Here is a 13984-nt window from a genome sequence, read left to right on the forward strand (position 1 = left end):
TGAGCTCGAATTCAAAACCCAGGAAGGATTTTTTTGTTCTGTTTTGATGATTTTTTTTTTTTTTTTTTTTTTTTTGCAAACGCTAAATATTTATTTCGCGTTTCTCACAAGAATAAACTCCGCTTCTACAGGAAGCTTTGGGTAGAAACATTCTTTAAAAAGTCAGTTTATTGTATCAGATCTATTGGTCCTGACCCTCCTGGGGGTGGCACTGGCTCCGCGGTGGGGACACAGCAATGCCACCGTGTGCGTCTGAGCCGGGGAGGGGACGGGGCTGTGCCGGCGCAGCCGCCTGGGGGCCGGGACCTCGTACCGGGATAAAACACGCTGGCATCTCGCCGGCACCGAGTACCTGACGGGGCTTGTGGCTCGTTTTCGGAACAGCACCGGTGGCTGTCCCGAGGGGGTAAAGCTAAGCGTGGGGGCAAGCGAGGGGATGAGCCCCGCGCCCCCCCCAAGACCTATTGCTATGGAAGGAGGGGTTCCTGAGTGGGAGGAAGGCTCTGCCCCCCTCGCGCCGGGCCGTGCCGGCAGCTCAGCGCCGCAGGGAGGGCGAACGGGGGGCTCAGGAGCCGCTGAGGACGCGGCAGAGGCGGGCATGGACCTGGCCCTGCACGGGCTCGCAGGCCAGAGCCTCCCCATCCACCGTCATGACGCCCGCGGCCACCCGCGGCTCCAGGCGGAATGCCCGCACGGGGACGTAGCACAGGTGGGGACAGTTCAAGTCCAGGTGGGTCCCCCTGGACATGGCCAGGAAGAGCTTCAGCAGCGTCACGCGGCTGATGCCAGCCTTCATGTAGAAGAGGTGGATGCAGCCGTCGTGCAGCCGGGCCGCCGGTGCCATCAGCAGGTTGGTGCCCAGGTGGGACTGGTAGATGGCATAGACCAGGACAAACTCCTCCTCGGGGACCACGGTCCAGTGCGCCGGCACGGGCTGGCCCAGCGGCGCCAGCAGCGAGTCGGGGGGCAGAGAGCCGGGCGCGTCCGTCCCCGCCGGCTGCGGGACGTGGCCGTTGGTGACGGGAGCGTGGGGGTCCCGGGGTGCCGGGACGCTGCCCTGCTCCGTGGCGACGGGCAGGTAGGACAGGCGGCCCTGGTACACCCTGAGCTTGGCCAGGCACTGCAGGGTGCCCAGGGTGAAGCGGGCGCTGCCCAGCCAGCGGTACTTCTCGCTGTCGATGTCCACATCCGAGATGAAGCCCCAGCCAAAGCCCAGGAAGGAGAAGAAGCGCTTGCCCGAGGCCGTGCTCAGCGACACCAAGTCCATCTGCGTGTACAGCCCCTTGCAGAGGATGAAGGTGCAGTTCGTCAGCAGCTTCTTCTTGGCGACGTGGTCGTAGCTGTGAGGGATGGAGAAGGGTGAGTTCGGAGCTCAGGACCCCTCCTGCTGCCCCAGCATCCACCTGCAGACCTCACCGTCGTGTCACGGTTGGGATGTGTCCCAGCCAGGTGACTGTCCCTCAGGAACAGCTGCTGGGAGGAGTTTTGCTGGGGATGGGAGGGATAAAGCAGTTCCTGAAAAAGGGAACTGAGTCAGGGCAATCCTAGGGCCCTGCACCGTGGGATTGGCTGTGCCTGGGGTGGGTCCTTTGGGTTAAAGCTTTACCAGTCTCTGAGCCCAGAGAAAGGGAGTGGGGGGAGTAGGATACACAGGGATTAATCCCTTGCTCACAGCTGGGGCTGTGCTGCGCCAGCCTGTGGGGATTGAGGAGCCCTCCAGGCACCCCTGGGCATACCAGCACCCTTCCCTGGGCTGGAGCCCCACACAGCCTCTCTCTTCCCTCATCCCTGCCTGGTGTCAGCTGCAGAGGGGCAGTGGGTGCCCCTGGGGCTGGGACTCACCCTGCATAGTAGTTGATAGAGGCAGCCAGGGCATTCCCAGAGCCCCCCGGTAGGATACACAGTGGCTTCTTCATGGCCTCCTTCCAGTCTGGACGCTCCATCAGCCCGTTCACCACCTGGAGGGACGAAGGAGACACTGTGCTAGCCAAGGAACCCAGCAGCCCTTGCCCAGCCTGCGAGAGCAGAGCCCACGGTGCTCCCACCCAGGGCAGGACAGAGGCCATGGCTGCTTTGCTCCAAGCTTGGTGCCATCTCTCCTTTGCTATTCCCTGCCTGACTTTGTGACCCAGAGCTTGGCTCCTGCCCCAGGCACCCCCTTCTCCCAGCTCTCTGCCCAGCCCCGAGGCGCTCCTCACCTCGAACAGCAGCCCGTCCCCGGACATGACCACCAACGTGTCCCACTGCGACAGGTCCTCATCTCGCACCTTCTCATGAGCATGGTGGGGTCTTTCTGTTGGGGAAAGGGGAGAGATTTGGAGCATCACCCTCCATCCCTCCGCCCTTCCTGCTGCCATCCCCAGAGAGTGACCCTAGCCCCAGACGGTGACCCTAGCCCCAGACGGTGACCCCAGCCCCTGATGGTGACCACAGCCCCAGATGGTGACCCCAGCCCCTGATGGTGACCCCAGCCCCAGATGGTGACCCCAGCCCCAGATGGTGACCCCAGCCCCAGATGGTGACCCCAGCCAGGGATGCAGGAGGCAGGGCAGTCACTCCTCAAGTGCAACATCCTGTAGGACCCAGAGCTGTGCTGATGCTGAGAGCCAGAGGCCCTTGGAGGAACCTGTCCCCACGTGGCAGGGCCCAGGTAGGATCCCAGGGAAGAGAGAAGGAGGAGGAGGAGCTGCTCATGGACTCACCAGTGATGAAGACAGTGGTGGTAATGTCTGCCTCGGCCAGCATGTGCTGCACCACTGCCTGGAAGTCATCGAGGGCACGGCCGGAGCCGCTCTGTGGGTTCAGCAGCACCAGCGCGTGGCAGGGCCGGGGCAACACCCCATAGCTGTCACCTGGGGGGGGACAGGGGGCTCAGGGTGCTGGGTCATGGCCCTGCCAAAACCAAAAGGGGAAGGGGAACCGGCCCTTCCCCATCCTTACAAACTCCCTGGGCCGCATCCCTACGCAGAGGCAAGAGGGGTGAGCAGGGATGGAGGGGCCCTGCTGGGAATGCTGGGGAGCCGGCAGAGACAGCACACAGGGGCCACAGGGTCTCATGTGAGCTCCCCCACAATCAGCAGTGGTGTTCACACCCAGGATGGGGCCCTGCAGCACTCCAGCCACACCAGAGTGGGGGGATGAGAGCTCCAATTCCCCGCATCCACGCAGATGGAGCGGGGCCAGGACAGACAGTTGTGCCGGCAGACGGACGCTCCTGCTTCCCCCGCTCCCCACGGGGCTCAGGTTTCGCCTTCGAGGGCCTCTGCCGGGCTGTAATTACAAGCCTGGCAGGGGTCCCATCCCTCTGCCTCCCCAGTTGCTTCCAGCCCCTTTCTCCCTCCCCAAGCCCAGTGGTCCCCGTGCAGGGGGACAGGGGGAGGCCACTGAGCTTCCCTGTGAGGGAGACACGGGGGGAGCAGGAGGGCAGAGCCCTGGGTGCTGCTGGGCACCCCAAGCCCTGCAGTGAGGAAGGGCAGCGGCCTCAGGCTCCCTCAGAGCCTCTGGAGATCCCTGGCTCTGCAGGGAGGAGCCAGTTTTGGGGCTGTTGGGGATGTCCCCACCAGCTCTGTGCCCCCCGGGCTGTGACCTGGGCTCAGGGGGTGTGGGTGCCCACCCCAGCACAAGGGCCCAGAGCGAGGCTGCACCTGCTGAGTCAGCAGGAAGAGCTGCTGAGTCAGGACAGCAGAGGCCTTTCCCAGCACTGTCCCGGGCTGGGAATCCCCTCTCAGCCCCCTGGCAGTGCCCCCACCTCATCTGTACGTGTGCAGTGATCTGAGCTGTTTGAACACACGAGCTGGGGCTCCACAACTGAACCCCTCCTGCCACCCACAGCGGGGACGGTGGTGGGGAGAGGTGAACGTGGGGCCATGGAGGACACCACAGGTGTCACCTCCCCAGGGTGACATCCAGCATCACACCAGTCACAGCCATGAGCTCCACAAGCTGCTCGGAGGGAGGTGGGACTGGAGCATCCCATCTCCATGCCTGTCCCAGCCCTGGGAGCACACAGAGCTCTGCTGACTTCATCCCCACCAGGTTCATTTCCTGGCCCCATGGATGGACCCAGTGGTGCTCTCACCCTCCAGGACACCTCCTTGTCCCCTTGCCAGTAGCTTGGGACCTGCCACCGAGTCCACAACAGGGACGTGCCTGTGAGAGCCCCAGGGCTGAGCCAGGCTCTGGGTGCTGGCTCCAGGCTGGTTCTCCCCACTGCTGCCCAGGGCCAGTGGCTCCCCCACCACCCCCCTCCCCAGCCCCTTATCAGTGGGTTCCAGACACAGGGGCCAGCTGCCCTGGGGGAAAGCAGTGAAGCACCCAGAGCAGAGGCCACTCCAGCTTGGGTCAGGGATAACAAAAAGCAACCCCAGGTCTGGGCTGACCCTGCTCTGAGCCCTTCAGAGCTTCCCTGGTCCCCACAGGCACTAAATCTCCTGCAAGCAAATGCAGACAAGCGCCCACGCAGGGTTTGAGCCCAAGCCCCAGCTGCTTTCTCTCTGGGGGGCTCTTCTCTCTCTCTCCCCCCTCAAGCCTTGGGTATTGAAAAGCAAAAACCAAAGGCACTTCAAAAGCCTAAATACAGTTTTTTAACCCTGCAGTGCTAACCAGACACATAATTTCTCACACACACATGGGGCTGCAGCTGAATCATGCCTAAAAATCCTGCCCAGACCCGTGGGTGCTGCCCTGTGGCCTCCTCTGGGCAGCAGGGAAACGCTGGGACCCCGAGAATCAGCTCCTTGGCTGGAGGGAGAAAACAAACCCTTCTCAGGGCACAGAGGGATGTCACGACTCCCTCCCAAGGGACAGATTGCTGGTACCAGGCTGTGATCCCAGTGTGGGACCGGTGACAACAGCAGCACCAGGCTCAGCCCTGTGTGGAACTGCAGGGTGCTGGATCAGAGTTGGAGCCCAGCAATGGTGATGCACAGGGAGACAGATTTCAGCAGCATCCTGAGCCATCCAACCCTTCTTGTTGCACAACACCGGCCAGTCCCTGGCATCCCAGCAAGATTCCACTTCCCAGCACAGTGTGGTCACTTTCGGTCTCAAATGCTGAGTAGAGCAGAGTCTGAGTCAGCAGGAGGAAGGGGCTCCAGCTGCTGCCACAAACTCTGCTCCACTCCCTCTGCCCACATCCTCCCTTGTGATGTGTCCTGGCTGTGCTCAGGCCAGGACCACACTGCCACAGTTCCGCTGTCTGCAGCTCAACCCACTCCACTGCATCCCTGCATCCTTCTGGAAACTCTCTGGGCACAAAGAGCAAGCGTGCCAGGCAGAATAGGGCTGGGGCTGAGGTTCCTGGGGCTGCATTTCCCTTTTGGGACACAAGCCTGGGGGAAGTTTGTTCCCTCCTGGATAGTTGCAGTTTGGGACACGCTGCAGGCAGGCCCAGCTTTGGGGTTATCAGCTGCTGAGGGATTTTCTGTTTATCCCTCGGGGTGAAACGAGGAGGGGGAATCATCCCTTCATCCCTGCTGCAGCATTCCGCAGGGCTTTTATCCCAGAGGATGCTGGAGCTGCGACAGCACCGGGATGGGATCGCTGGTGGCTCCCCAGGTCCCCCCCGACATGGGGACGAGGTGACAGGACTCTCTGCACGGACTCACCCGCAGCTTCCCAGCACAGCCTTATCAGCCCCGCACAGGCCTCTCTGCCGGCACGTGCGAGCGCAGGGTGCGGACCAGGGGCATTTTTAGCTCCGTCCCAAACTGAGGGAGGAGGATTGCAAATCCTGATGGCCCTCGGCGAGGAAAGCGACTGCAAAATTCTGCGCTGCCTTCTCCCATCCTCCTTCCCCTGGCTCCCCCCAGGGCCCTGCGTGCAACCAGCTGCTCCTGCCCCGGCACCCTCGCACCGCCTGCTCACAGGACGAGGGTTGGAAAGCGCTTGGAGACTTCCAGTTGCAGAGTTCAGGCTGGAAATAGAGTTGGGGAACTGGTTCTGCCCTCACCCCATTCCACTGGATTTTTTTGTAATTCTTTAAGAAGAGAGACAGAAAGTTGTTTTGTAGCTGCAGGTCATGTAAAAAAAAAAGAGCTGCATTTTAAAATCCAAGCAAGGAAGAGCTGGGCTAAATGTGATTTGACAGGATCCCCTCTAACCGCATGCCTCTTAATTTCCAAGTCTGATCAGAGCGACTGGACAGCCAAATAAATGAAGTAGTGCATATAATTGAATCTCTGCTCAGATGTTCAACTATCTGCCAGCACGCCCTGCCCTGCCTGCGGGAGCTGGGGGACGCGGACCCCGAGCAACACCCTCCCCTTCCAGACATTGAGAGCTCCAGAGGAGAGCAGGATCAAAAACACAGACCCTGCCAGGCTGCCCTGAGATCCCGCTGGACCGCGGGGGTCCTGGGGGGATCTGCCTGCCCCCAAATCCCAAGTGATGGATGGGACCTGCTGGGGACAGTGCCTGGCTCCCGTCCTGCCTGCGTCAGCAATGATTACTTTTTTTTTCCTTGGATCATGCTGCCCTTTGGAGCTTTGGAGTTATCGAACGGGAGTAATGGAGGGGGAGGGGGTGTGTGCAAAGGGCCCCCATAGCGTGACCACGTCCCTGCCGCCCCTTCAAATTAATGGTGAAAGGGGAGAGAAACAACCGACCCCCGCCCGGGGCTGCGAAATGTCCCTGTCCCCCCTAGACCCGGGGGGAGGGTGGGGGAGCGCTGTGTCCGAGTGACCCCACGGGGGCGCGGGTCACACCCCGCCTGCGTCCCCTCCCCGTGCCCCCGGCACCGCGCATTGCCCGCGGCCCGGCGGCGGAGCGACCCCGACCCCGACCGCGACCGCGACCCCCGCGGAGCGAGCCCCGCGGGGAGCGGCGCCGGGCGGGCGCGGGGGGAGCTCGGCACTCACCGTCCTGCGCGGGCACGGCGGGCACGGCGAGCTCGCGGATGCGGCGGCTCCAGGCCTGGGCGATGCGCAGGTTGCCCTCGGCGTCGGGACCCCGGGAGACGCGGAAGATCCGCTCCAGGCGCTGGCGTGCCGGCGGCCCCCAGCGCGGCCCCCGCAGCGGGTAACACACCAGCGAGAAGCAGGCGGCGGCCGCGGCCGCGGGGAAGGCGGCCGAGCCCACGCAGTCGGCCAGGCGGAGCGCGGCGTCGGGACCGGCCGAGCCGCCCGGGCAGCCGCCGGCGCGCCGCACCTGCAGCTCCCGGGCCGTCAGGGACAGCGAGCAGGCGGCGGCACCGGGGGCCGGCCCGGCGCCGAAGATGCCTTGAAGCAGCACCGGGCCCCCGCCGGGCTCCGGGGGAGCGCGGCGGCCGGCGGCCATCGGCGGAGCGGGCGCGGAGCGGAGCGGAGCGGGAGGCACCGGGGGAGCGCCGCCCGCCGCCGCTCGCTGCTGACGCCCGGCGATGGCAGGCGGGGCGGCCCCATTCATAAAAATTTAACCCACCCGCCCCCCCGGCCACCGCTTCCCCCGCCGAAGGGGCCCGTCCCGGGGGTGGTCCGGTACCCCCCACACCCCCCGGCGGCCGCCTCAGTTCCCCCAAGCGCCGCCCCGCGCTCCGGGCAGTGCTCCGCGGGGGAACCGGCTCTGCGGACGGGCGGGGGCAAAGCGACGCCGCGGGTTTTCCGCGGGTGGTTCCGCGCTGCCGGGGTGGGTGTCTGGCGTGGGTGCTCTCACGGTGCTGGGGACGGCCAGGAACAGACCCACGCTCACGCCGGGAGAGGAGAGGCAGAGGCAGAGCACCCGGCAGCCACCCCCGCCCCAGTTCCCGCACATCATTCCCAGCAAGGCACGGACGGGCGCCGGCAGGTGCCCCTGGAGCCCCCACGTTGGACTGAACAGCGTTTTAATACCATTTCTGCATCTCTCCAAGCACGAGAGGAGCGAAGCGGGGGCCTGGAGAAATCGAGGCACGGCGAGGGGTGAGGACAGTTGGCAGACGGCGGGGGACACTTCCAGGGGGGAGGATGGAGGGGGATGATGTCCTACCCCATTACTGGTGGCTTGCCATCAGGTATCTGTGGGGGTTGGAGGTTGTTGTGGGCATGAAGCCCCGTGACAGGAGATGGGCTGTGCCGTGAACTCCACCTCGGGGCACAGAGCTCTGGGGACAGAGCCCAGGGGACTTGTCTGGAGGGTACCAGCAAGGCTGGGAGCTGCTTTGTGTTCAAAGCAGCTGGAAAAAAACATTGACAGCAGTTTCTGCTGGCAACAGGACTGACCTCACCCTCCCAAGGGACTGCTGGGCTCCAAGGGGTCTGGCCCAGCTCAACAAGGATATTTTTGCCAACCAATTCCCCATGGATGTAGCTCTGTCCTAACCTTGAGCTTGCACCTCAGGGAGGCATCACTCCTCACACTTAGGGCAGTTTAATTAGCAGTGAGCCCTCTGTCCCTGCTTAAACCTTCTGGAACTGGCCAAGAAATGGCAGGGAGGGCACGGGATGACCAGCTGGGTAGATAACATGGCTGAGTCTTGTTTTCCCAGAGCAGACCTATGAGGAGAGCCAAGATGCTGTGATTTGGAGCATTGTGCTTTCCAGGAAGACTTCTCTGGGCACTGTGGGTACAAAGGGATGCTCAGAGGGCCAAAACCTGCTCCCAGCCCTGATGCTTTTGGCCTGGGAACTGCAGCACTCACAGCTGATTCTGGGTGAGATTGGAGCTCAGCGGCTTTCCCGGCCACTGCCGTGACACAGTCCAGCGTTTGTAAACAGCCCCGAGGTTCCTCAGCAAGGTGTCATGGGAGGAAATGGCTGGATGCCGGGGAGTGCAGCGTCCTGACCTGCCCCTCACCCTTCTCAGTGACTAACCCGCTCCCAATTTCCGCTCAGGAAGGCATGAGTCGTGTTGGGAGGATGTGAGAGCAGCTGTCCCATTGCTCCTAGCAGGTGCCATGGGACGATGAGGCTGCTTTGGGCTCTGTCCTCACTGTGCTACATCCGTCCAAGGCCCTGTGCCCCTGTGCCGCAGGGATCCCCCTTCATCCTGCCAGCCTGGGCTTTAAATAGGAGTGGAATGCCCATCCAGGCTCTGCTGGCCTCACTCGTGCTGTGGGGAAAGGGGCTGAGAGCAGCTTCATCATCAGGGCTGGCAATGGGTGCAGGAAGGGCTGGGGAAGGGCAGCGCACGGTGGGGATGCCAGGGGCTGGGGGCTGCAGCCAGGTTTGCCTCAGGTGGGGAATGGACTGGCACAGGCTCAGCCTCAGTGGTGGCAGGGGAGACAAAGACAGGACTTTTCCATCTCAATTCTGGTCTGTGGGGACTTCCCAGAAGACTGACCTGATGCTGTACTACCCTTGGATGCCCACTCCATGCCATGACCACCGTGGTGGCCACCACCAGCCCCAGGCAGGTCCCTTTGCCCTCCGCAGCCACAGGCTGATTCAAGCCGGTCCCACACGGACACCACTTGTTTGCCTCCAGTTGTGATGTCTAACGCAGAAGTGGGATCACTTCCTTCCCCGTGCTGATAACCAGTCGTTTGGGGCTATCTTAATTATGAGAGCCTTAACGAGGCCCCTCGACCCCAAGGGCAGCCTGAAGGGTGCTCAGCAGTTCCCAGGGCAGGCAACTGCGGGTCAGGTTTGTCCTGATGGGCTCCATTCCTGCCCGCAGTGCACTGCTCAGGACAGGTACGTGGGAGGGAAGTGCTGGGATGCGATGTGGGGATGTGGCACGGAGCCAGGGTGATGGGGGGACAGCCTATGGAGAATCCCCCCACTTCCCCCCTCACCGCAAAAGGGACTGGCCCATGGAGCAGAGCATCCTGTCCAGCCACGACCACCAGTCTCCCTTCAACAGCAAACTCCAGTTCCTATCCCAGGAGGAGCTCTGGGGTATCCCAGACTCCACAGACATCATTTGTGGAGAAGGTTTGTATATTTGAAGCACCGTGTCCTGGGTTCGCTGGGCAAGGTGATGTGTGCCCTGAGTTTGGGGAAACTGAGGCAGAAACAGCAGAAAAGGTTTGTCTTGAGCTGTGCAAGAAGCCAAGGGTTAAATACACCAATAACCTCCCTCAGCTGTCTCCAGCTCTGGGCTCCTCCCGCTCCTGCCCCCAGCTGCCGGAGGAGCAGATCTGCACTGGGAGTTATCCTGGGGGGAGAAAAGCACAGAGCCTGGGGTCTTCCCACGCCTTCCATAACCCTCCGTGCCCCCGGGGGCTGCAGCAGAGACCTGGGGCTCTCGGTGCCAGGGCAGGCCCGGATTTCGGGGTCCCACTGCCACACGGCAGCCCCGGAGGAGGCGTGCAGAGGACGTGCCTCTGTTGCAAGATGAGCTGCAGCGTTTCCCTTCGAGGCACACAGCTCCTCCACATGCCTGCCCGCTCTGCCGCGTCTGCCGGCAGCCACCCGGGGACGGGAACGGGAGGGGGATGCGCTCCTCCCAAATCCATCTCTTTTAGCATCGCTCCCACTGCTGAAGGTACATGTCTCAAGGTGGAGCCAGAAATAGCGCGGCTGGCGCTGCATCGGGGCTGGCAGGGCTGCGAGCTTGGCAGGGGGACAGGCACCGACTGCAGCAGTGGGAACTTTCCAGGCAGCTCCTGCGGGAGCGGCCGGTGCGGAGATGGAGCCGTTTCCATGCAGACCCAGCCCCCGGACTGCGGATCAGCCCCTCTCAGCCCAGTGAGGCTGGGGCTGAACAGGGGGCCAGCACAGAGCAGGAGGGGACAGAGATAACAGAGATATCTCCTGGAGAAGAGTGACTGCGAACACATCGCACCTGAGCTAGGACACAGGTCTGGGCTCTGACAATGATTTGCTGCAGGACTCGGGAAAGTGGCTGCACCTTCTACCTGCACCTTCTACCTGCCTCCCTGACCCAGGGCTGGCAGATTTGCCCCAAAATCCAGCTTCTCTCAGGGCCCAGGGAGGAATGTCAGCCTACACGGAGCTCAGTTTTTTTTGTGGCAACTCCTAAATCACAGCCAGGCTCTGCAGCTTGCTGGGGGCTGCTCCCCATCGCTGACCCTCCACTGAGCTCTCGGCAGCTGCTGGCACAGCCCGGGACCACAGGGTTCACCGGGAGGCCCTGAACAATGCCGACGAGCTGAGCTCATTCCTCCCAGCTGATAATTTGCTTAAAAATATTTCTGAGCTCAGGCCTCCTCAGGGAAAACACTCCCAAACGCCAGGCAGAAAGCTGCTGAGTCTGGAGGAACCACACACCCACCACTCGCGCCGAGACGTCCCCCCGATGACAAGCCCTGGCGTCAGAGGGACTGGGGCCAAAGTTTGCCGTTTGATCTCCCCCTTCGCTGGGGGAAGCCGAATTTCAGGCCGTCCAGGGGTTTTACCACTTCCCGGTAGCGGTTTCCTGCCGTGATGTGAGCGCAGGAATTTTTGGGAGGTGAGTCAGAGGCTGCAATGAGAACCACCTGGCTGGGGCTGGGCTGGGAGGCTCGATCCCGATCCAGGGGTGATCCCTGCTGCCATGCTCGATGCCTGCGGGCAGCGTTCCCAGAGTGGGATTACTTACGGGGCACACAACATCCCATCACAGACCCCATTTCTGGCCTGGGAAAGAACAAGAGGCATTTGCTGCCTCACTTCCCACGGCTCCTCCTTCCTTGCCGGGCTGGGATCGGTACGCTGCGGCCACCCCACCCGGGCTCCAGGGAGAAACTTGGGTAAGAATAAAGAGCAAAACCTCGGCCAGCTCTGCAGGAAGCCGCCTGGAATGGCTGTCCCGCCCCAGCACCGGGTTGTTCCGAGCAAGGAACTGCCCCAAAGCAGCGCCGAGGCTTCATTTTCCCTGGGGGAGCAATGCAGGAGTTGTCGGAGCTGAGAAACTGCTCTCCCTGGTCTCTGGAATTCAACATACGAAATGAGTTCCTCCTAAAGGAACCTCCCAGGTTTTGCCTGCTGGGCTATTAAAGCTCCATGACCCCGTGCCCACTCTCTCCCCAGCATTACTCAGACCTCTCCACACAGAGAATGAGTGAGTCGAGTCCAGAGAGTGAGACTGAGCCGGGATAAGCCTTTGGAAAGGAGCTAAACCTGCTCAAAGCCGGCACTGTTCCCTGACCCGCCCTCCTAATCCTGCTTGGCTGATAATGGAATAATAAAGGGCTGAACAGCCTCGCTCTCTGCTGCTCTGTGGGGGAGGTTCCTGCTGCCTCTGTACATGCCAGGAGCTGGGATATTAATGACTCCCTAAGTAAACAGAATTGCTCCTTTCTTCTCCTTTGCCTGGCTGTAAAACTGAGCGTGACCTTCAGCCCACAGAGAAATCAGAGGCGCTCCTCTTTGCAGGAGAAAGGCTGGTTGTGGCAGTGATAACACTGTGATCTCTGCCCACCACCCTTCCCATGGCTGATCCCAACCCTGCAGCTTCAAAAACGATCCCGGTGGGACTCGCAGGGCCGTCCCCATGAGGCTTTAGCCTCTTCCCACAGGGATGAAGCCAGTGATTCACTGAGGGGGAATCTCAGGAGCACAGAACGGGGGGTTTTGGGGCACCCAGCCCCTCCAAGGTGTGCACACCTTGTCTCCTGTGCTGAGGGCTGCCCTGTAACAGCAGAACCTACGAACTTGTTGCATCTCAGCCTCAGCAGCTGAGAAAAGGACAGGGAAGTGACAGTGGTGATGAGATCTGTGGGTGCTGTGACTGCTCTCAGCCTGGGGTCGGGGTGCCCAGAGGGGGATCGGGGTGCCCAGGAGGGGTGTCTGGGTTCTCTAGCTGATAGATGTTGTGGAATCATCCCAGGATGATGCTGGCCCGGAGGCCTGATCAGAATCTCACACCTGGCTGTGCTGCCTCTTCAGAGTGAACTCAGGCAGCTGATGCTGTCAGCTCTCACCTCGCCTCGGGGAATGAGCTGGGATGTGGGAGTCAGGTTGGAACAGCCTCCACAGCCGAGCTGGAATAGCCCTTGCTCTGACAAGGCACAAATTTAGGATGTGCAGGAGGCACAGCAGGAGGGAGATGTGGGGCTGGAACTGCAGGGGTGTCACCATGTGTGTTGGAGGGAGACAAAACTCTCCATCCCGGTCCTTGGGCAGTGCTGGCATACAGAGGGGACAATTCTGTCTCATTTGCATTGAGGATGTTTGAGAGAGACAACCTTTAACAAAGTGCCAGCACAAGGGGGCTGATGGCAGCGCTGCAGGTCCCAGCTGAGTCTGTGTCAGGGAGTCACTGCTGAAGGCACCGTGGCTGTCATGTGCTGGAGCAGCTGGAAAGCAACTGGGTCATGGAGGGGAACCTCAACCATGTCCTGAACAAAGACCACCAGGCCTCCTCCTCCTCCCCCCTCATTCCCAGCTGGGAGGACACAGGCCAAGGGACAATGGTATTGTACAGCAACTCAGAGAACTGCCAGGAAAAAACCCTCCCTCCAGGGGATGATGTGGGGCGATGCTGGTGATTAAATTAATGCTGTTTGCTTTCCCTGTGATACATAATTTCTGTCATATGCCCTCATTTCTGCTGCACTGTGGGGTGCTCTGATCCACCCTGATCACAGGGGATGGATCCCAACAGTGTTGTTGCCTCCCATCATTTTCCCAGCTGCCAAAGCTCAGATATATATTGTACGTATACCAAAAAAAATTAAAACAAAATGTAGATACCTATATATATTTGTTCAGCCAAGTTTCACCTCCTCCTTATGTATATATCGATATATATATTCTATGCATATAACATATATAGCATATATTTTATATATAATTACTACACATTTTATAATATGCATATTATATGTGATATGTACACTACGTTTATTATTTAATATTTCGATGCGTTATTTATTTTTATTTATAAAAGTGTATATTATTTCTATAATAACATATGCGTTAATATATTTAATTTACATGTGTTACAGATGTTATATATAAGCACGCTCTTAGTGCATGGAAAGGTCAGCCCAGCGCTCTGCCCGATGGGCTGGAGCTGAACTTTCCTGTTTAACTAAGCCACGGAGTGCCTGTACCCGTGAGGATCCCGGAGCGGAGAGCGGAGCGCCGGGCACGGAGCGTTCCCTCGGGAGAAAGGCCCGGGAGCCGCGGGCCGGGCGGGTCCT

The 13984-nt window shown here is 60.7% G+C and overlaps 2 protein-coding genes across 2 annotated transcripts; one reads left to right on the forward strand and one right to left on the reverse strand.

Moving 5' to 3' along the window:
* Window positions 1–136: 136 nt before the first annotated feature.
* SPHK1 (sphingosine kinase 1) lies at window positions 137–7275 on the reverse strand. The gene is made up of 5 exons (XM_040081730.1): window positions 6858–7275; window positions 2703–2852; window positions 2199–2293; window positions 1843–1958; window positions 137–1340 (listed from the first exon to the last, which is right to left on the reverse strand). Exons 1-5 carry the CDS (start codon window positions 7273–7275, stop codon window positions 566–568), a joined length of 1554 nt encoding a protein of 517 aa, XP_039937664.1. The 3' UTR covers window positions 137–565.
* A 660-nt stretch (window positions 7276–7935) lies between these two features.
* Window positions 7936–13922, forward strand: LOC120761145 (uncharacterized). The gene is made up of 2 exons (XM_040082058.2): window positions 7936–11307; window positions 13787–13922. Exon 1 carries the CDS (start codon window positions 9624–9626, stop codon window positions 10635–10637), a length of 1014 nt encoding a protein of 337 aa, XP_039937992.1. The 5' UTR covers window positions 7936–9623; the 3' UTR covers window positions 10638–11307; window positions 13787–13922.
* The last annotated feature ends 62 nt before the right edge of the window (window positions 13923–13984 follow it).

The sequence above is a fragment of the Hirundo rustica genome, chromosome 18 (genome assembly GCF_015227805.2).
Source record: "Hirundo rustica isolate bHirRus1 chromosome 18, bHirRus1.pri.v3, whole genome shotgun sequence".
Taxonomy (NCBI): Eukaryota; Metazoa; Chordata; class Aves; order Passeriformes; family Hirundinidae; genus Hirundo; species Hirundo rustica.

Bases quoted from the DNA above. Each gene is read 5' to 3' on its own strand.
- SPHK1 (XM_040081730.1), bottom strand. From the start codon at position 7,275: ATGGCCGCCGGCCGCCGCGCTCCCCCGGAGCCCGGCGGGGGCCCGGTG. The intron at 1,959-2,198 runs GTGAGGAGCGCC...TCGTCCCTCCAG, and splicing joins GGGACGGGCTGCTGTTCGAG to GTGGTGAACGGGCTGATGGA. The intron at 1,341-1,842 runs GTGAGTCCCAGC...CATCCCTCACAG, and splicing joins TCTATCAACTACTATGCAGG to CTACGACCACGTCGCCAAGA.
- LOC120761145 (XM_040082058.2), top strand. From the start codon at position 9,624: ATGTGGCACGGAGCCAGGGTGATGGGGGGACAGCCTATGGAGAATCCC.